Here is a 22,377-nt window from a genome sequence, read left to right as displayed (position 1 = left end):
ACCAGACACAACCAGAACAGATTCTTGGAAATAAATAAAAAGTACTACAAGCTAAAGCACAACATATTTAAAGCAATTCTGAAGCAATGTTCTCAACTGTCACTGTGATGAGAGTTACAGGAAAGTCACGTCCCACGTCCCACAGCCAATCAGTGTCGTGATTTGAACCAGCGTCCACTTGTGATTGAAATGCTGTTACTGGTATGTGACAGTTGCTCAAACTGGGAAGTTGTAAAGGCTCCACTTCCTCTTTTCAAAAATAGTCATCGCATATTTCCTTTACACATACCTGAAAATATCTTGGTGTGTAGGTTATTGCGGAATCACAGCGTCTGTGAATCTCTGTTGGACGTTCAGTGGGAGGAGGACACAACTTAATGGTTGCATTACTCTTTTTTTTATTTCTGAAATGAGGGGAGACTAAATATTTAGGCTGGATTCAGCTACAGATGCTGCTGCACGCGAGGCTGACATCCTCCTATTGTGCTAAAACCTCATTGTGCTCAACTGACCTGAACTTGTGGAGGAGAGTGCTGGTGAAGAGTTAAATGCCATATTTATTATTATACGAGTATTTTTTATTTTTTTTACCCTAGTGGGGGAGATAACATTTGTGTTATTACTGCCACCCACAGGTTAGGCGCCGACATGATGAGGATATTCTCTCCACATGAGGCGGCTGTGTCAGCGTTTGACCTTATCAGCAGATGGCAGTATTGACATACAGTGGGAAAAAAGTGATTACAGCACATCATGACACCAGATTACCATATGTGTGTGTGTTTGTGTGTGTGTGAGTGCGATTGTGTGGATTTACAAAAACTCACAACTCATTAAAACATCCTAAAATAATAGTAAAATAGCTTTTTAGGAAAAATAATTATCATAAAGCCACTAAGAGTTAAAGCAGAGCAACACACGTAACTATATTATGGATTGCAAATGAAGGTGTGCAGGAGCTGCTGAGGCAAGATAATCATCCAAATGTTAATTGAAGGTGTTTTACATCTCAGCTGGGTGTGGGGGGACCTGTGGGTTCTTGTAATGAATATGTCTTAATTGTGGCAGGCTGTTTGACATTTGAAAAGTCCGATGATCCCTCTCATTCTTGACACTAATTTGCATTTCCATCTTTAAGGTCAAATGGGTATGAATAATACATAAAGGAGGTTCTTAAGCTCACAGCCAGCCATACCTATTTTCACAAAGGCACCAGCTGAGTCTTGCTAATCTGAGCGAACGTCCCAGAAACAATCAATTAATATCACTTTGAGAAGCAAACACAGCATCCTGTTATTAATGGGAATATAAGGTCAAGAAGTCAATGGAAGATGTAGGATCAGCCTCCTCTGGTTAGTTTGACTGTGATATGAAATGAGCACGGTTTTATTTGATTTTTTTTTGCATTATTTTTAGGAGTTTTGCGACTTCTCAGACGACAGCTCCTCGCTGCAATATTATCACGTGTGTGAACTATCAAAGGGTTAACCTGGAATAAATTCAAGATCAAAGGAAGGCCCAAAAAAGGAACCTTGGCAGGAGATTGGAAGAATTTAATGAGGAAAAATTAACATGTATTAAATCTGACCTCGTGCTTACATGGCAGATGTTGAGCGGCGCAGCAACCAGATACGTTATTAGAGATAAACAGTGGCGTGTTACATTTTGTGAGGAGCATGGGAATTTGAAGAGAACGCGCCGTTTATTCCAGCTCAGAAAGATATTTTTCTTAAAACTGAGCAAAATGACTTTGGTTTAAAGGGGGAATATGTCGTTCTGGGGGAGAAATCCAGAAACTAAAAGAGGCGATGTTTACAGTATTGATAAGGTTATAATAAAAACTCAGAAATATATAGCATTTCCATAACTGAATAAAGGTGCACTAAGTAGTTTTGGAAAAGAAATTTGAATCAGTAGAGAAAGAGCTTCATTGACTGATTTTTTTTATGCCTAAACAAAATAAATAAACAAACTCTGAATAAACAAACTAACAATCTAAACAAAAGGTTAAACAAACTAACCTTAAAGGACAATACAATGTCATACTGTTTTACTTTGTTTGTATGTGGCGGACCCTGCCACCTTTCTAGCTTCAAACAGGGACCTTATTTGTATTTGTATTATCACCTCATTAATATTGTAAATATTAACATTCTGAGTTTGAATTTCATCTCAAAAACTACACACTGCCCCTTTAAGGAAAACAAGTGGACGACAAGGAAAATAAGGTCTCCAAGCAGGGAAAGGTGGCAGGGTCCGCCAAATATAAGCATGTCGTCCTTTAAGTTTGTTTATTTATATTGTTTAAGCATGAAAATCAATAAATGAAGATGTTTCTCTACAACCACACAGAGCATCTTTTAAATCCTACTTATTCATCGATTACATTTTGTTGTAATAATCATGTTTTTTAAATAGATCTCATGGGATTTTTTGCACCAAGATAATAAAGCTCATTTAAGACAAAAAAACAAGCAGGCACAGGGAGGGACATGTATGTAAAAGAAGAGCAACCATCACCAGGACATTTGAAGTCATTCACCTGGGGACTGACTTTAATAATGAGCCCTCTGTGTTAGGAGAATCGAACATTGCTGTGGATGTATGGCCTTGAGGAGACAGATTTGCTGGCTGTCTTGACAACTCATTACCTGTAATTTCACTGACGGATTGGCGGAGTGGCTCCGAGTAGGCAGCCGTGGCACCAGAGACTGTGCGGTTTGTGCCTGCAGAGTGATGTAAGATAGAGCGGCAAACAAGCAAAAGACTTATTATGGCTAACGATTGCTTAAAACAGAGCGGGGGAGGCTCGACAGTTTGGTGCCTCTGCGGGGGGGGGAGGGAGGGAGGGCAGCGTCTGTCCACCTGTGAGTAGTTTTAGAAGCCTGATTGAAAGAAAGATGTTTCTGTCAGACAGTTAAGTGTAAATTGATGATGATGATGATGATGATGTCAGTAAATCTCAGTAAAATCCCAGATATTTCTGACAAAGTCAAGATCATTATTGTGGCATCTAGAAGCAAAATTCAATTATCTCAGGCGACCCTGCTGGTCCACTGTGCCCGATGGTACTGTAACTCATCTTTATTGGTAAAATACACACTGAATAGTCCAATCAGCTCAAACACTCTGTAGGTGAGATCTTGATTAAGTCTCAACTCAGTAGTGGTCTCTTCCAGGCCAGTGATCCCCCCCCCCCCACGATCCTTCATAATTGGTCCATCCCTGGCACTACTCCTCATCTCCAAAGCCACCAAAAACTGTAACCTACCTTGTGTATTTTTCACTAATTGAAATGCCTAATGAGGTCCCAAGGGCTCCATCCCATTACCTCTGAGTTAATTAAAGCCTAAGCAGCGTGCCAAACGGTGAATAAAGATGCAGTTAAAGTGCAGGAGGAACAGGGAACCCGAGCAGGGTTCGGTGCGCTGGGATGGGGCTGACCTGCTTTTCTGTCATTGTTGTGGGACGCTGTACGCCGAGAAGGAGCAGATGTCTATTATTTTTTTATTTGTATTTATTCTGGGCTTCAGTTTTTGTCACCCTGTGTCAGGCGCTCATTTTCCAGTGTGGTTAGCCTAATTCTGCTTTATTAAACATTAAAATCCTCGCCACCATCAGCAACGTTTTTATGAAGATGTTTGGAACGAAAGGATAAAATAAGACTGAAGACGTGACAGGTGTGAAAACTCAAGTTTCTGCGGCCGTAATAAAATTATACTGCTCATTAAATCTACATTCGCAACACCTACAAGACGCAGTTTTCACCTTGTTATGCACTGCGGTCACTATTATGAGAATATTAATCCGAGCCGCGTTACACTGTTAAAGGATCGTCTGCTCAGCAAATGACAAAAACACGGGCGTGAAAAGACAAAAAGAGACATTTCTTTTTAAGAAACAATTTCAAATGTTTATTTAACATGTCAAAGAAGGGGCACACACTCGTGAATTGAAAAGGGGGCTGCAATTATTGGCCAGTACTATGACTTAAACTTAATACTAACATTAATCAGGTTTTGGCTAAAAAGAAAACATGTTTTTGTTCCTTTTTGTTTTTATAAAGAAACTTTATGTACATTGGTTCTTTTATACAAGAGGTTCATTGGATAAATGCATCAAAAAAAAAAGAAACCAGTTCTGCAGTAAACTTTACAAAAAATACATTTTGTTTTTCATTGAGAGATGTAGAAAAGGAGACAGTCAAATATTGACCAATAATATTTCTTCCTTTTCATTATTTAGAAAAAAAGTTGTTCTAATACCTATTTAAAAGAAAAGCAATATACAGCACAATAAATGGGAGAAAATTGCCTTTGCGGATTCATTCGGTCGGTTTGGTAACCAAGGAGAGGGGCTGTGACTGGAACAGGGCATGATGGGAGTGAAGGGCTGCCTGATGGAAGGGGGAGGGAGGGGAGAGCATGGAGTGGTGCAGGGAGGTGAAGGGGATTGGCCGGGTGAGGATGGGTGTGGTCGGCTGGCTACCTGAAGTACCAATTGGGATGGAGATGGGTTGGGAGGAGGAGGAGGAAGAGGAGGAGGAGGAAGAGGAGGATGTGGATCCAGAAGCCTTCCCGGCGAGGGAGAAGTGGTGGTGCATGCGTCCCTCCGGTTTGGTGGTGAGCGATAGCGGCTGGGCCTGCTCCGAGTGAGTGGCGGCGGGAGCGGCCGGGGAGGCCAAGGCCGCGGAGGGAGTGGCTGGCGAGTCCAGCATGCTGCCGTGGGACGACGCAGGGCTGTCGCACATCTTCTCCGAGGGCAGGTACTGCACGCACTGCTTCTTGCTCCTTATCGAGAAGTCTGGGGAGGGCGAAAGAGAAAAGAAGAAGCTAAATTATGGATCTGCCGCTGGCTTCGAATCTGGTTCACGTCCCTCAATGCTGCCGGTGACAGAAGTGAAGGAGCGAGGATGGTGGCAGTGAAGGCTGTGAAACGGGACATGCTCAAATCAACTTGGAAACAGGTTACAAGTGAAACAGGATGTAAAACACATTCGGATGGTAAAAAAAGAACGTGACACAGTACATTAAAAATGTGCACTGAGGTGTGGAAAGCTCACTTATTTTGCAGTGATCACTTGGTTGCACAACAGCAGACATACCTGCCACTATTAGCACTGAACCTCATAAGCTGCTTGTCAAAGTGTAGAAGCAGGGAGAGGAGTTAGTGAGAGTTAGTGAAGGAAAGGATCCGTGCAGACAAGATAAATAAAAATATAAGAATAAAGGTTGCACTTGAAAATAAATCGTTTTTACAGTTTTTTCTTGTGAATAAAAAAAAAATGATTAAGGCCCCTCACCTTCTGGTTTTGAGTCAGGTTTATTGTCTCTCTTCCTCTTTTTCCGCTTTCCCTGCACACATAAAACAGAGACGTTAAAAACTTTTTTTTCAGAGCGAAAGTCAACCACTTCAACAAGTTTCGTTTTTGAGATAAGTGCGGCTAATTAATTTGACTGGAAAGGTGCTTTTGTCTCACATCCTCTCCTCGTTAATACAAGAGCAGATGATGATGATGATGATGATGAGAATGGAAGTGTTTCACTCACGTAGTTATCTCGTGCTGACCATCCTGGATAGAGCTGGGAGTGGAGTTGCCTCTCTTTTCTGGCCAGCTCGTAGTATTTGGCTTGTTCCTCTCTTGACAGGGAATGCCACTGTGGACAAAGAAAGAAAATATCAAAGGGCTGCTAAAATCACACAAACACACACACACACACAACGTATAAACTCACATGCCCATGTGTGTCTGTGCCACTTACCCGTCTTCCAAGGATCTGGTTGATGGCAGCGCTCTCTTTCAGAGTGCACTCTGCCACTACTTTGGCTCTCATCTCCTTCATATACAGCATGAAAGCATTCAGAGGTTTCTTGATATGAGGCCTCTTGTCCTCTTCTTTCTTCGGAGGAACCGGGGACTTCCTGCTAATCCGAAACATTAAAAAGATGCTTTTAATATAGTGGGGAGGAGCTGGTGAAATATTGTGGCGCAACAAAAGCAGACTTTGGTGAAGTTAAAAGCGTTTTAATTGTCCTTACGCATGCATCGAGGGACTCATGTCCCCGCTGGGCTCCTGTTTGATGGCCGGCGAGACGATGGCGGGGTGGGGGATGCCGGTCTGGTGGAGGCTGTGCGGCGGCGGAGTCACCATGTGAGGGGAGAAGCGGCTCGACACCAAGCTGAGAGGGCGAGAGAGGGCAGCATTTAACATTCGGGTTCAACAGCAAACCTCGGTTAACCCGTCTAGAAAAAAAGTTGTGCTAACTCGTGCCCTGCCGTACCCTCCGGGTGAAAATTCTCTGTTCCTACTGCGTCTGTCTAGACTAAATTCATACACACAATGAAATGCTTGCTTTTTGTTCAAATAAAGAGTTTTTCAAAAGCCCCTTTATTCAGCAACGGCTGGAGGAAAGTGGAGTGTGTTGTTACCATGGCGACAGCATGGCCGTGACACCTGAAACCACTTTCCTTACCACGTTCCAGACGACGGAGAGTGTTCTGACAGCCGTCCACACAGAACACCTTTCTCTCAATTACCAATTATAGCACAAAGGAGCATTGTAATGAACAATGGGGAAAATTAAGTTCCATATCCCTCCATCGCACATTCTGCTCCATGCTAGACTGGAAAATATCTCTAATTTAACTCTTTGGACTGGTCATGCACACTTCCGCCATGCATGAGGTGAGTCCAGAGCCATCAGCTTTACCCTGTGATACACTCGACTCGCTGTTAACTTGGCTTTTTATTTGTTTCTAACCACCAAACACAAGAACACTGGAGTCCAGGTTACAAATGTTCATACTGAGAAATAGTCAAAAGCTTAAAATAGTCCAAAAAAAATGTAGCCTAGTGAAAACATCTGTGATTAAGAGCTGACATTTTGCTTTATGTTCCATTTTCCCCTCTGAAACACTTAATAATTCATGCTGTATAAACAAGGAGGTGCCATATCGTTCCCCCGGTAATAAACCTATACCCACTATCTCTGTAAACATCCCACCAAGTCCCTGATGAATAACTCGATGCTGCTCCAAGTGATGGCACGCAGTCAAGCTCCACATTTTTGAAGATAATGCTCCCATTAGCATTCGTGCAGTGCGGCCGTACTTATGGAGCAGGAGTTGTTTCTGTGAGATTTTTCACTTTGACTCCGACTCTTGCTTACATGTTTGATTTTTTCGGTCATCCTCTGATTGAGTCAGATTTACAAAACATTACACATTATGAGCTTTACTCGGAGACTCATTTCCAGCAGGTTGGGACGATTCTGAGCCATGAAACTGTGTTGGTTGGTGCAATATTTACGGTGGCCCTGGAGGTCAAAACACAACATTTGACAAAACATTTCTGGGACGTGTTTTGTGAAATGCTGCTTTCTGTGAGGTTGTTGTGTTTTTTGAATTGCTGTGTTTCCTTGCAATGTTGTTGCGTTTTGTGAAATGCTTTTGTGTATTCTGTAATGTTGCTGTGTTGTGAGCTTCAGGGCCACCACAAATATTTGGCACGCACTTAATACGATGCATTAAATAGAATAAAAACTTCAGTGAGGTATGTTCTGATTACTTCCAGTCCACCTCAGGTTGGAGCTACAGATGCTATCGATCACAGAAACCCTTCTGAATATTTCCTCATGACTAACACCGGAAGGCTCGCTACAAATCTGTGCAATTTTGAAAGAAGGTGAGAGAGTTAAGTCTGATGGGACATGTAGGTTCAGATGAGCTTTGATTTGTCCTAATCGATTCGCAGCCCTTTCATCTCTGCCATATGTGTGTGTGTGTGTGTGTGTGTGTGTGTGTGTTGTGGAGGGGCTCAGAACACAGGCCTGACCACTGAAGTTTAGCTCTGAGAGAAAAGACAGAAGAGGAGCGCTGAATGCTAATAACACGTTCGCTCTATTTAAGAAGCCGAACTTGTCTGTGGTCGACTTAGACCTCACATCCCTTTGTAGTCCTGACACCGCTGCCTGTCTGTGATCTGACAGTGTTTTTCAGAAGTGGAAATCATGATAGTCAAAACAAGATTTCTGCTATTTCTGTAAACTGTTCGACAATGCAAACAATGGAAGTTCAAAACTGCACACCAGTCAGTTTTTAAAGAAAGGCTGGCCAAGAGAGCGGAGTAATGTGGTTACAGAATGTCATAGAAGCAGCAGATATTAGGTGTCTCCCTTTGGGAGGGTCGGGGGGTGTTGCTGAACTTGATCCGCTCACCTGGACATGGATGCATTCATTGCTAGCGCCGGATAGGGATGACGGAATCCCCCCGGAGGGATGGAGTACATGGGCTGGCCCTGCCTGAGAGACAGAGGGAGACAGAGTGAGTGAAAAAAAGCTCCAGTGTGAGGTGGATCAAACACAGCTGACAGCTAACCCACCAGCACTAATCCTCCACTCATCAACTCAAATCCCCCGCTTGTGGAACAGCACCGTTGCAATTGATTACAAGAGCCGTAGCAAAACCCATAAATGTTCATAAATTCCTCCTGGTGAAGTCAAATGTTTTCATTTATTATTCTTCTGAACTGGTGCACCTGCACGTACAGATTTTTAACAGATATTAAAAATCTAAACAAAATTTTAACAAAAAGTGCCAAAATGTAAACTTTTATTTTTCTTTGCTTTCCTGAATCTGAACTCACTGCGAGGTGAACTGTGGCGTGACCGCATGCAGGTGAAGCCGCACGTTCTGTCTGCGTGGAGAGCTGGAAAATCGTACTTACTGTTGCATGAGCCAGCCCAGGGGGTGTGCGATGGAACCAACAGCCCCGGGAGACAGGGGGTAGTATGGAGAGAGCTCTGATGGGTGAGGTGTCCGAGGAATACCTGCAGGTGGGCCACAGATCACATGAGTCATCGAAAAAACATATTTACATCTCTGAAAACATTTGCTATCGTCTTCGTCCACTCAGAATCGATCTGTGGAGGTAGCTGTCTTTAGTCTGCAGTTTCATCCTTCACAGAGTACAGCAGCAGAGTTGTTCCAAAGTTTTCAAGGCGGAGAGAAAGCAGGAAAACGTCCAGAGAAACTTGTTCAGTATGTTCCAGAGAGAAACACTTTCACATTTTCTCCAAAATGTGTCTGAACACACTGTTTCCTTTTCAGACTTCATGACCTTGTAAAGCTCATTAGTGTGCGTTCGTTTGTGCACATTTGAGCTCCTGCCTCGATACTTCTTTTTCCACTGGGACTGGTGTTAACTATTTTAATTCATTAACTGACGTGCATTTAAGCTGACTAAAGCCTCTGAGCTCCTTAAAAGACAAAACTGCAACTTTCACAGCCATCGTTCAAGTTTACTGACCGATTTGAAGTGAAATATCCCTTTAAGATGTACTGTTATGTGAATCCTCTAATATACTTTACCTGTCTTTGGGTCGAGGATCTCTGGGGAGAGGTGTGACGGCGGCGTGCCGGGGGAGAAGTGTTCGTTGCTGTAGGTGATGAGGGGCGTCAGCGGGTGGACGTGGTGGGCGTGCTGCACCACGGGGACTTTATTGGACTGTTGGTGAAGAAAAAAAACAAGAGAAGAAGAGACAGGAGTCATTAATAAGCAGGAGGTGAACAATGCAACAAGTGTCCATCAAAAGCTACTGCGCTCGCAGCTGAGACAAGCGTGTTACTATCCGCCACACTGTATGCATTCACATGATTTCTGTTGGCCATTGTTCAAAACAAATGCATGGAGTAAACAGGCCCATCATGTGTGAGTGCCCTCCTCGGTAAACATCACAGCCTGTGCGTGTGACCGGCCCTGTGATGCAATCTGGACCGGCACCAAGAAACACTAAAAAGGCTTGCAGACACATGCCAAAACCATTACGGTCATTTAGTTGAGGAGAGAACTGTTTGTCCAGTCCAACAAGAAAAACAACGGTGCCACCGAGTCCAAGAGTCACACCAGCAGGCCACAAACAAACACAATCAGGCGAAGGTAAACTGGATACCCATAAACAAGTGGAGACATCATCTCCCGCTCCGTCTAAGCACACACCCACGAGTGGGTCACAGTGCCACATTACATGTTAGAGAAACACTTTGAATTCTGTACAACTCAAGATAAGTGGCGATGAACAGAAAGTCCAGAGATGAAACTGCCTTTTCTTTCTTTTCTTTTTTTACGCACATTGACAAAGTTCAGATCCGCACCGTGACCGGCATTACGCCTGTGACGAGCACGAAGAAGACAATAATAATAACCAGCGTCTCTACTTTCATTAGGCATCGCTCAGCCTCGCAGTCATTTCCCCTGGCTGCCTGGCTGAATAGAGCACTTGTTGGCTCAACTTGTCACATGGGAGGGTCAAGGGGTGGGTGGGGGTGGGTGTCGGGGGGGAGAAAGGAGTCTTGTTCCTCCAGGCTAACCTTTCTTCAATATCCCTCCCCACCCCCTTCTCAACCTCTCGTCTCTCTCCAACGTGGTCTGCTAAGGGAACAAGGTTTGCATTGAGACTTCTGTACACTCTCTTGCTTCACGCTGCTTAGAATTGTTCCAAATCGTAGCGCTCTCTTTTTCTTTTTTTCCCCCCCTCTGCCACTCTTATTTAAAGGAAGGTCCAACCTTTTCCTCCTTTTAAATCTTTAGCAAATTGGTTTCTCTGCGAGTCTAAAGCACGCTTTGATTCTGGTAATGCCAGATGGAGTGAGGAAAATATTTGCTGGTGTTAAACATGGCTATATTAAGACCCCTTTGCTCAGGGTTGGTTTTCTCCAGAGTTGGAGCATATAAGGTCAAAGCATATGATGATGCGCAGAGAACACGATTTGACACAACGCGGGGAAGGCTTTGATAACGCTCCGTGGCAGAAATAGTGTTGACTTGCCGGGTTGAATTCCCAGGTCCCACATGTCATGTATATTTGAGTTGTGCTTTGTTGTTCTACTTCATGTACAATATGCCCGAATTTTCCCTATATTGTGAGGGCTGTTCGAGACCTCTAGACCTGGGTGCCAACACATTTTGGGAAGCACTTCAGTGAGAATTTCAAATGATGCCTATTAATTATTCATATCCTGGAATACACCAATCGTGTGCTCCAAACATATTTCTAAGTTTGACGGCACTAGTTCCAACTCCAGGGCCGCCGCTCAGTTCAGCAGAATGAGGAGAAAAGAAAGTATGCAGGTTGTGAAACTATTCTGACCTGCATCCTACTTAGTGTTGTTGTCAGGATACAGGGTGTTCTGACTTGGATACAGTACCTTGATTAATATCGATATTTGATATTAAGGGGAAACAGACAAAGTTTTGGTACTGCAAAATATGAGTACTGAACGGTTTAGGTATAAACACTTTGTTACTGTACTTACTTAAGCCGATTTTTCAGGTATCTGCACTTTACTTGAGTATTTATTTTCCTGTCAACTTTTTCCTTTTCCTCCCTACATTTTACACAAATATCTGTACTTTCTACTCCTTACATTTCCAAATCAGGCTCGTTACTTATTGTTATCGAATTATCGATTCTTTTTATTTTGCGTCACTGCACGCCGCATTCCCAACATCACTACTGATTTCAGCCCATCAGTGCATATCGTGCACTGCAGACGTAGCGAGATGGAAACAGACAGAGAGGAAGACTGGAATGAGGAGAAAAGGTGTGTTAGTGTCTCGTATCTGCAGAGATCCTGCAGCCCTCTGCCTGGATTCTCTTATTCCTCAGTCTGCTGCTGTGCTCAGGATGCTTAACCAACCCAAAATGCGTGTATCTGACAACCTGGGAATGAGACTCAACAACCAACTATCTTTTGGACAAATCCTACTGATTCTGTTAGTTTAATTGTCTTTGAATTATATTAATATGACGGGTGGTTCAGTTAGCTTTGCATAGAAATGGCTGGTAGAAATGTCCTTCAGAGGGACACTGTTTACTTTTATACTCTGAGTACATTTCAGAGCCTGTACTTTATTACTTTTACTTGAGTCAGACAAGTACTTCTACTTCTTTTTTTAACACGTAAGTATCTGTACTTCTACTTGAGTAAAGAATGTGTGCACTATCCTACCTCTGCAAATATTCATATTTTCAATATTTTCGACAACACTGATCCTACTTGCAGGACTTTCTACGTTAAGAAAAAAAAATCTTAACAAAATCGAACAAAGTCAGCGTAATTTCTACCGATAAAACATAAACATGACTGATAGGTAACTTCTTTTACTTGCTTCATGTCTGGAGATCTTCGTGCCCACAGCGTCACATGACCACAAGCAAAGTGTAATAAGGAAACCACAAGGAACATGAGCCGTGTTTTAAATATAAACAACATCTACGTGATAGGACAGATAAAGAGCGACCTGGAACCAGATGGTATCTACATCAACAGACAGAAATCAGGCTCTTTACATAGACGTGCTTGTCGCAAACAGGTCTGAGGTGGTGCACGCCTCTCAGCTAGGAAGTAAAAACACAAAGAACTGGTCTTAGAGTGATTGGACATAGTAACAGGAAGGTTTAAAGGAAAAAAAAAAAAAAAAAAAAACACAGCAAAAAGTTGCTGAGCCGGTGCAGAGAAAAGATGTCTGTCTCTTAAGAGGGTTTGAAACTAAAAAGGCCGAGGTGGCAGTACCTCGCTTTGGCTGTCCAACTTGGAACGGCGCTAAGAAAAGCACAGTCCTTGGTCAATGTGGGTGGAGGGGTGGATTTCATTCAAGCAAACATGTTTTTGGATCCTGCACATCTGAATTGAATTACTAGGCAAACAGCCGATGGGGAAGAGAGCTTAGAACAAACTGAATAACCCCGCAGCTTTGTGTGTCTTTATGCTCGGTGATTCTGGGTGGGAGGCTCAGAGGCCTTTCAAAACTCCAGGAAAGACAGGGTGAAAAGAATGCCTGGCATGCTGAGAAATCCAAGCCTTGTTTGTCAACGCCAACAGGAAGCGGACGTGAGAGGGGACTGACCGTGTCGTATGTCTTTAAAATCAACCGCTCCAAAACTATGCCATTCATCACAGCCAACGTGTGCTTTACGTCTGGTCATCGCCTCTGAAAGGGTCAATGGCAGTAATATTCTGGCTTAGAATAATACAGGGCAGAGTGGCGTCATATTACTGGAGTGAATATCCCCAGTGGTCATTAAATAAATTGAGAGAGGTTTAACAAAATCAACACGGCGTATCTGGACACAAACACGGACGTATCTCACTGGAAATCAAGATTTGTAAACTGGCGCATATACGTTAACATTTTTTCTGCCGCTTATAAACACCATCTCGTGTAATTTCACTCCGAAATCTGAGTTTAAATGGAATCAAAGCGCTGGTTCCTCATTCCATTTCTGAAGAGGATCTCGTCTCCGCAGTGGCCCAGCAGGACTGCAGACCTCAGATCAGTATTCAGTTCAGTCCTCCCAAAGCCTTTGATTTCATGATGGATCCCGGTTGTTCACTGCCTAATGCAAAATGAGAAAGTCTCACCGGACTTCCAGTCAAAGGTCTGTTGAAAAATATGGGTCGAAAGCGAGTGTGTGTATCGCTCGGAGAGAAGAGAAAAAAAACAGCATATTTTCAGTTAATATCTTCACTTAAAGTGTCGTATCGCCCCGAGGGTTGAAGATTTCACCGGACACATGCAGGGAGACAAAAGGCATCTCTGGAATGATGCTCTAGACCTTGCCACTTCAATTCACTTAAACAATTTGGTGACTAAGTGACTTATGACACCCTGACAGGACCCGGTCCCTCCATGCCTTAATGACATGAGACACTAATACGATATTGAAACAAAGAGGGGGATTCTTGCGTCCCTGTCAAGTGCAGATCAGCCCATATTTGAGAATAACTAACTGATGGACAGACACCCTGGTCAGTTCTACCTCATTAGATAGTCACAGCTCCGTCTAATCCAGAATAACAGAAGAAGTCAGTGTAGACGGTAATGACACAGAGAATAGGCCTTATGGACAAATTACTGCAAGTGACTGAGTGACCTCAGCAGGGGAAGTGCCCAGCCTTGACATCATTATCAGCAGAGTGTTGGTGATTGTGAATCAGTGCGTTGTGCAGGATGAGTGTGAGACGGACATGACTGAGACGGCAACGCCATCTCTACTTCATTTCATTTCATTTCCTATCCTCTTCTCTGCTTTCTTCTCTTTCCCTTTCCTTTCCTTTCCTTCCCTTTTGTCTCCTCTCCTCTCCTCTCCTCTCCTCTCCTCTCCGGTCCAGCTCAGCCACTACTGATGGGCTGACAAGTTCCCGTACTGCATCACCTGGCCCTGCAGCGCCTTTGATGTATTATTCATTAGGAGGCAGCCCTCTGAACACAGGAGCTTATATGGGGGTTTAGGGGGGTGCTGGACGTATGTGTGTGTTGCGTGTGTGCATGTGTGCATGTGTGCATAGTGTGGTGCGGTATGTTGATAGAAAAGCTTGTTCCCTTCCTCCTAGTGCTCCCACTCCCCTACCACCACCATCACCACCACCGCCATTACTACCAAAAGCAACACCAACTGAATGCTAAACAAACCTGTCTGTTGAATAATTGAGGCTCTCAGGCCGGAGCAGCCTCCGATTAGCATACCGGCCTTATGGACCCAATCTGCACAGTGACAGGATGGTCTTCCCCTGGATGTTCGAATCCACTGAATGCTCTGATTTCTATCTTACATCCTCTTGTCTTGTTCCACGTTGGCAGAATTAGCAGAAAATGTCAAAGCAATTTGAGGTCAAGCAACAGTAATCGCACTGATCTCCACAGTGAGATGATATCATTCACGAAGCAAACTAAATATCAACATTGTGTTCGTGCGGTGGCTCGTCAGTGGATGATTTAATAATCTGTGGAGGCGTTCGACTGTGAGGACCTCTTATCTGTAAGCTAACATTATGCATATAAAGTATAAGATACACATGCACCTACAGGCAGCTCTCTGACTGATATACCAATCCATGCAAGTCCATCATCAAAACAAAACAACGCTGTCAGATTGAACACATGCTTGCAGAACGACTGCAGGAGTACAGGTCTGCTGCAGGAGTCCCTGCTGGTGTCTCCTCGCCTCCTCTCCTCAGGTCTCTTTCTCTGGCTCCTCTTGGCCCTGGGCAGTAATCCCTGGCCCCCCGTGTGTGCCCATCCGCTCCCCCTGCTCTCATTAGTGCAGTGTTGGGGCCTGGGGAGCCTGCAGGCCTGGGGAGCCAGCCTGCTGCTCCCCTCCCACTCTCCCTCTCTCTCCTCGGCTGGAGTAATGAGCACATAATCAGCCTGGCTCCCTGTCAGCAGCAGCACACCAGAGGGGCATGTGGGCTCCTGGCCCAGAGTGGGGGGTAACGCCACAGCGGGGTGTTTCACTTTCTATCCTCCGTGCCCAGGGTACACCGTGCCCGGCGTTAGAGCTTCCCACCACACATCAAATGACCCCTGGTCACCAGATCGCGTACGGCGACTTCCTGTTTTGGTTCACATACTGAAAGCTGTTACACTTTGAGTGAACTTCCCCACCTTTTATACCACTTAAAACGAAAGTATTACTTGAGTTCCAAGACAATAACACTTATCTTAGTTTCTTCTTCTGCCCATTTAAGGTTACGTTTAAGATGTTTGCACTTGGCATTTGGCCATTCAATAGCAATAAAAATAGTATAATGATGTTAATAAATAGCATGACTTCACCCTTAAAAAGTAACAATTATTTCATTTAAACTCAAGATACAAAGAAACAGATACATACACTGAATACCCAAGAAAATAAACCTAATTCAACAAATGAAAAGTGAAGGCTACTTATTAATGAGAAAAAGTGAGAGCATTTTATGTAACGTGAGTAAAGAAACAGTTTGATTCCTCACATTCTCTGACAATGTTTCTTTCTGTATTGATTTTCTGGCTGAATGAAGTTCACAAAGATGAAGGCCAAACAGAAAAACCGACACAGAGCCACATAAAAAGTATCAACAACTACTGAAGGACAGAAAAGAAAAGGAAGCAGAGAACTCGAACTGAGTCGATGTGCTTTCACTTCACTTCAGTTCAAGTCAATTCAATTCACAACTTTTCGAGCACTTTGAAGGGAATGAAACGAAAAATTGTCAGACTGTCAAAGCCTTTTTCATCACATCTAAATTTTTAAACTGAAATTCAAAAATTCCTTTGTGCCTCTCACAGATTTTTTGGGTCACACTTTATAATAACCATCATTAATACAGGGCAAATTTATAGTTAGTAAAACTTAAGTTAAAACTTATTTCACTATAAATAAACAATGCAAAGTTTTATAATTAAGTTTATTAAGCAATAGTTTATTATAAAGTTGCTACTGATGTTGGTAATACTTCGGTAAATAGTAAATAAACACTGTGTAGTTCATCTATAAACATTGTTTGGATGGCCATTAACAAGATAAAACAGATGTTAATGAACCTATAGAATTGCTTAATAAATGGTTTAGTAAGTAATCAATTGTTTGTTAACAGTGAAATAACTGTAAATTTTAACTGTAAATTAAAAAGTTGACATTTAAAAAGTAGGATAACTTCAGAGTTATCAAGTTAAGTAGACTATTACATTTAGGGTGCACAAGCTAAAAAGTTTGAACAATTAAAATGATTAGTCTACTTTACTTGGTAATTTTGAGGTAATAAGTTTCATCAATTCTTTTTGAGTAAAATCACTTTGTCAGATTTTACAGTGTATTAACTAAAGTTTGAAGGTACACTGTGTCTAGTTTCGGGAAGAAATTTTAATCAGTCAAGATCTTTTTATGTCTAAACAAACTTAATAAACAAACACTCTTTATCTTCATGACAGAATAAACAAACTTAAAGGACAACACAACAGTCATATTGTTTTACTTTGTTTATATGTGGCGGACCCTGCCACCTTTCTAGCTTCAAACAGTGTTACGGGACCTGATTTTCCTCTGAGAACAACTTGTTCATTCAGTAATGGAAAAAATAAATATTTCTGAGTTATTATCTCATTAATATTATCAATATCAAAATTCTCCAAAACAACATAGTGCTCTTTTAATTAACTATAAATTAACCACTTATTAATGATTGTTACAATACAGTGTGTCGTATTCTAACCTATTGTTCACTTTGAATGTGTGTTTTGATCGTGACTATTTAATGCCTTCTAATTCTGACGCCAGGAGACAACAAACAAATACTAACAAACCGTTTCATTACAAATTAAAAAATTAAAAGACTTTTTGTTCACAAGAGAGAATGTGAAGATGAAACACCAGATCAGATTAAAAAAAAAAAAATCCAACATTTGAATTCAGTATTATCCTCACCTCGAAGATATAAACCAGCAGTAAACATGATTAAAAGAGACTTTGTTCAAACCCTGTTAAAATATGTTTGCTGCAACAAATCTCCACACAGTAGCTGCTGTGTCCCGGAGAAAAATAAAAAAAGGTCACTGACGGGTCAGCATTTATTCTAATAAAAAATCTTCAATTGGTTTCTTTTGAGACTGAAGTCAGTCCTGGATTCCCATGAGCAAACTCCGTCCCCTCCACAACAATTTCCCATTGACTGCTCTCAATGAGGACTTTGTCATGAGCATCACTGCGATTATGGGATCCAGCGAATCAACCACAAACTCAGCAAGAACGTCTAGCCAGGATGTGTAAGGTCAAGGGGCTGAGTCACAACAGCTCTTTTAACTAAAGTGGTGCGCTGGTAGTTTTTGTGCTCCACGCGCGGCTTAGCATGACTTCCTGAACCAGAAAACGCCCCGATACAATCAAACAGGTGAGATGCGAGATAGACACACTCTTGGGCTTCATGTTATCTAATGTTTTTCAACGCCGAACACACATTCCCCAGCGAAGCCACGAACCAAACAGGTCTGTTGAGGCCCCGCATTGTCTAATCGGGGTGAGACACCGTGATGACTAGTTCACACCTGTGTGGGAAAGTTCAGGAATGGCGAGGAGGCTCAAACTTGAGAGATTTATGAGGGAGGCTGAGTTATTGTGGTAAAGACAGACATATTGTTCAGCAGCTGGCCTGCGGGTGCTGGAGGGAGAAGCTGCACATGGAGGGATGGGAACCAGTGCATTAACATGCGCACAATAACTTCATTATCGTGAATAACCGCATTACGGTGATAGTTTGGTTAAATGATTTATATGGTGCGCAGTAAACTGATTCCCCCAATAAGTTTATATGATTTGTCTGATAATTAGGTTAATGTTGCCCGGAGGAAACATCTTATTAGCGGCACAAAATAAGGAAGGGGAAATTGGTGCAACTAAAGACCGAAGTTCTGTTATTTGACGTGTGAATTTTACTGTGGAAATCCTGACTTTACCCCCCTCCTCCCAGCAAGCAAGTCATCTGAAACATTGATGAATGTGAAGATAATATATTGATGAATCCTGACTCCAAACGTGATCTTTACTCCAATACAAAATCCTTCTGTGAGTCTTCACATCATGAGAATTTGAGCTTGATCTGGTCTGTGCAAGTATCTACTTACTAAATGTCCTGGTGTTGGAGAACGGGAGTCTTTTAGTCCTGCAGATCCAGGAACGTCCAAAAGAGGCCATTTCATCTGCAGGTACTGTGGGCGAGAGAAGAGAGGGAGCAGAGTTACACACAGGAAATACAGTAAAAAAAAAAAAAAAACTGCAGGCCAAAAAGCTAAAGTAAGGCTTCACTTAGCAAATAAAATCTCTACATGTTTACTGTTACAGAACAGTAGGGTTTGGATGTTTTCCTGGAGCGTGAAAAAGTGGTATGAATGGTGTCAAGCCCGCAGAGATCTGCAGCAGACACCTGTACGGGACCCACATTGCTGCTGGAGTCAGACAGTGAGTTCTGGCACGGGGGAGAGCAGGGAGAGTGATGTGAACACAACGGACTGGTGGAGGACTGTGAAATTGCCGTTTGTCAAGGAAAAACAAGAGGCCAGCTGTGGGCGCCCATCGCCGAGCGGGTGGGAAGAGACAGCTGGAAGGAAGCCCCGTGTACAGAGCAGCGAGGGGTTGAGCTGCGGACTCACAGCTAACTCCTGTCTCAATTGGTTTGGCCTTTTGACCCGCACGTAGCCCCTCCTCCTTTCTGTATCACTATTTTTTCACACATGTATCAAAGTTATCACAGAGGGTCATTGTGCAAGTGTTTGCAAGTCTTTCACTCTTTTTTTATTTCTCCTCGCGTCACAAAGATTTCCACCAACGTGTTACTGCTCCACGGTGCCATGGAGAAAGAGTTGTGTACTCCAGAAGAGGTTTTTGTGATTTACTGCTTGATACAACAAGCTGAGCATTTTTTTGTCCTCCAGCGATGGAGATAGCATGAAGCCAGAGCTCCAAAAAAGCACGGCTCAACCATCTGGTTTATGAATCAGTTTAAATACCGGACACAGCAGCTTGTCATGCATGTGGATTTTCTCCCTGGTACAATTTCAAATTAATTAAAAGGGTTTTATATTGAAGGTTATGTTTGGCTCATCCAGGCTCATGTAGCGCAGAGACATAATGGTATCACACTTCATTATTTAATGTATTAAGGGTTATGTATCTGTCTGTGAGAGGCCATTGCGTAATCTCAACATGTATCCTCAGTTATCATTCTGTCGTTTTTTTTTATTTACATAGCTTATGAATTCCTACGCACAAACAGTTTGACGTCCACCCATAGCAAACATCTGGACGAGAAATAGTATCCGCCACTTACTGAGACGTGACAGACAAAACCAGCTAAAGAATATACGCGATGCTTTGTCTACTTTGCAGGATAAATGATGACAAACAAGCAAACTGGAGGAGTCCTGCATTCAGGTTTCGATTTTTAAAACTTCATTCATCACTCAGGGTTTGTAAGGAGGAAGGAAGCTTGGATGGCTGCGGGTTAAAAATGGAAAAGACATTATAGCAGGAGGGGGAAAAGGGAGAGGAGGGAAAAAAAACATTTTCAGGAATGAGTTTGTCGGAGCAGGCAGAGGGTATTGTTTCCTGACAGCTGGGGTCCAACAGAGCACCGAGGCAGGGGGAAGGGGACCCTTTTTCCCTTCGAAAAGGGGGGAAATTCTTGGAGTTGACATCAGCCCTCTTCATTTTCACTATACTGCTCAAGGCTGAATCGTAGGTTCCAACTAATGGGCCCAAGTCCATACAACTGTCAGGAGGCAGTTGCTTTTAGAGGCTGCGAGCTCCCTATTGAAACTTTACTCTGCTGTGTGCATGGTGCCTAATGAATGCCGCTCTCCGGAGAGAAAATCCAAAACAATGCAGTTTTCTCTGTCTAATCTATGTCAATCATGAGTCCTTCCACAAATGAAACAAGCGCTATTGTGAGCGTTTGGTCTTGCCCGGCCGTGCCCACCCCGGCTCTCCCACCCAATCCATCCCTTATTTGACAGCTTCTGCCAGTGCCGAGGAACATGCCCCCAGGCACTTTTTTCTGAGCGCCTACTTTTCTTTTAATTGCCAGCGTGCCCTATGGAGCAACTGTTCACACACTCCCCTGAAACATGCAGCCAGGTAATGCCAGCCGCACACTGTCACATTAGCTCCAGTCCAGACTGCGGCAGCACACCACTCACTGTAACACATGAGAGGCAGAGAGAGGGAGGGTGCTTCGGGCCTGTGAGTTGTTTCAGGAAACAAAAGGCGAGGAATTGTGGGCCATGCTGCTCAGCGAAAACTTTCTCAGTGAAAAAAAAAAGGACACAAGGGAAGTGTAAGAGAAAAAGTTAGGACAGCCTGCACTTAAAAATGAATGATTCAAGTGCTTACGACATGGTTAAAGTGATATTAAATGTTCGTAGGAGATTGAAGCGGGAGATAAACTAATTTCTAGACATTTAGTAATGCTTTACACGTGCCCTTATTTTGCTGGAAACAAATACAGACATATGGTCAGGGCCCATAGCAATGTCTGTTTCAGCAAGGGAGCTGGAAGCTCTGGTAAACAGACTCGGACAGAGTACTGAAAGAAATGTGTAACTAAAGTTTAGCTGATCCATTTTCATAGCTCTCTAATTGTCTTCCAGCCTTCCCTGCTGCCTCCAACACTCAGAATAGACATCAGTAGAATGTGCTACTTTTACAGGACCCAGATGCGACAAAGGTGGCAGTGATGCCACTGAAATTTTCCAAAAAGCTACACTGGAGCCCTTTGGTTTTTTGAACACAGAGAATGCAACATATGCTCTGGGGCATGTGGCCTGCCAGAGCTGGGTTCTAATTGTTACATTGCTCTCACAGAGCGAAGGAATACACAGCCAAGAGTCTTTGTCATCTCTGAAGTGTGTGGTGCCATACTGCGGGCCAACATCAGAGCACGGAGAAGAGACAGATGTCTGGACATTTGCTGTCAAACTAAGTCAGACACTCTGCCAAAGGGACTGAAAAAAATCACAAACTTTGCTCGCAACTATCTGTCGACTCCGGGGCTGTGGTGAGAAGTCGTAATGGCTGTCAATCCGACACATAGTTAAGTCAAAAATAATATTAATACAGAATAAATGGCTGGGTAATGTATCGATATTACATCAACTTAGATTTTTGATATTTGTATATTGTGATATGACATGTTGTCAATATTTCCTGCTTTAAAGGGCTGCAAGTTATGTTATTTTCTGAACTTACCAGACTGTTTTACTTCACCCACTTACTCATTACATCCACATTACTGATGATTATGAAGAATTTAATTGTGTTAATATTGTGTGAAAGTACCAACAGTCATCCCGACAGCGAGGTTTTTGGTCCAAACATCTTGATATTTAACTCTGTCGCCCAGTCCCAGTATTTATCAAGTGCCTATGAGGAGATTTTGTGTGTATTGGAATAAAGCCTAAAAATATGGTGAAATTATTTTAAGGCCCAAACAGCCAAATAATTATATTCCTATAAAATGTGCAGAACTACAACAATTAAGGATATGTCTTGCTCCATGAAAACAGTAACCACTGTCACATAAAAACTGATTAATTGTGATTTTGTTAAATGCTGAGTTGCTTTAACTCAATCAATCAGGAGCAAACAATCAGCCCCAGTCAAACGCCAAACAAAGGAGTGAATATGTATAAAGTGGCAGCTCAGACGAGGCCTGCCGCTTGTGAAATGGCTTTGCCCAACTTGTGTTGAATAGCGGAGCAGCAGGAATGCCTCGGCGGATCGCTCCAGCAGATAATGTCAATCACCTACTGTGTGGAGAACCCCTCCCCATTGTTTTCTTTTACCCCCCAACAGAAAACAAATGGGCCGCACAGCTTGCTGTTTGGCTGAGGTGTTAATTACCGTCCCCTGCCCATATGAACAGCAACTTCAGACAATGGCCCTGTCAGGCCCCCTACACGACGGGCCCTCCCTGGTTTACTCTGCTGATATCACCTGCTCATGCGGGGCCATTGACACCTCAACCTGATCTATGCATGAAACACAATTCTTGCTTTTCGGGGACAAAG

The 22,377-nt window shown here is 43.0% G+C and overlaps 1 protein-coding gene across 5 annotated transcripts in view; it reads right to left on the bottom strand.

The window, feature by feature from the left end:
* Window positions 1-3,901: 3,901 nt before the first annotated feature.
* The window catches only part of tcf7l1b (transcription factor 7 like 1b), a 36,233-nt gene continuing 17,757 nt past the window's right edge, over window positions 3,902-22,377 (bottom strand). For 2 of the 5 annotated variants that reach the window (XM_084359033.1, XM_084359031.1), the window contains exons 4-12: window positions 18,439-18,522; window positions 9,372-9,507; window positions 8,728-8,830; window positions 8,219-8,302; window positions 6,040-6,180; window positions 5,763-5,925; window positions 5,550-5,657; window positions 5,303-5,354; window positions 3,902-4,803 (exon numbers count right to left, since the gene is read on the bottom strand). In XM_084359033.1, coding sequence (XP_084215159.1) covers window positions 4,325-4,803; window positions 5,303-5,354; window positions 5,550-5,657; window positions 5,763-5,925; window positions 6,040-6,180; window positions 8,219-8,302; window positions 8,728-8,830; window positions 9,372-9,507; window positions 18,439-18,522 — 1,350 coding nt within the window. In that variant the 3' untranslated portion in view covers window positions 3,902-4,324. Of the gene's footprint in view, window positions 4,804-5,104; window positions 5,134-5,302; window positions 5,355-5,549; window positions 5,658-5,762; window positions 5,926-6,039; window positions 6,181-8,218; window positions 8,303-8,727; window positions 8,831-9,371; window positions 9,508-18,438; window positions 18,523-22,377 lie in introns of all 5 variants that reach the window. The other 3 variants (XM_084359034.1, XM_084359032.1, XM_084359035.1) reach the window with 2 other exon arrangements.

Source organism: Pagrus pagrus (genome assembly GCF_965226575.1).
Source record: "Pagrus pagrus genome assembly, chromosome: 8".
In the NCBI taxonomy this organism is placed as follows: Eukaryota; Metazoa; Chordata; class Actinopteri; order Spariformes; family Sparidae; genus Pagrus; species Pagrus pagrus.
Note: the sequence above shows the minus strand (reverse complement) of the source record. Positions and strands in the feature narration are given on the sequence as shown.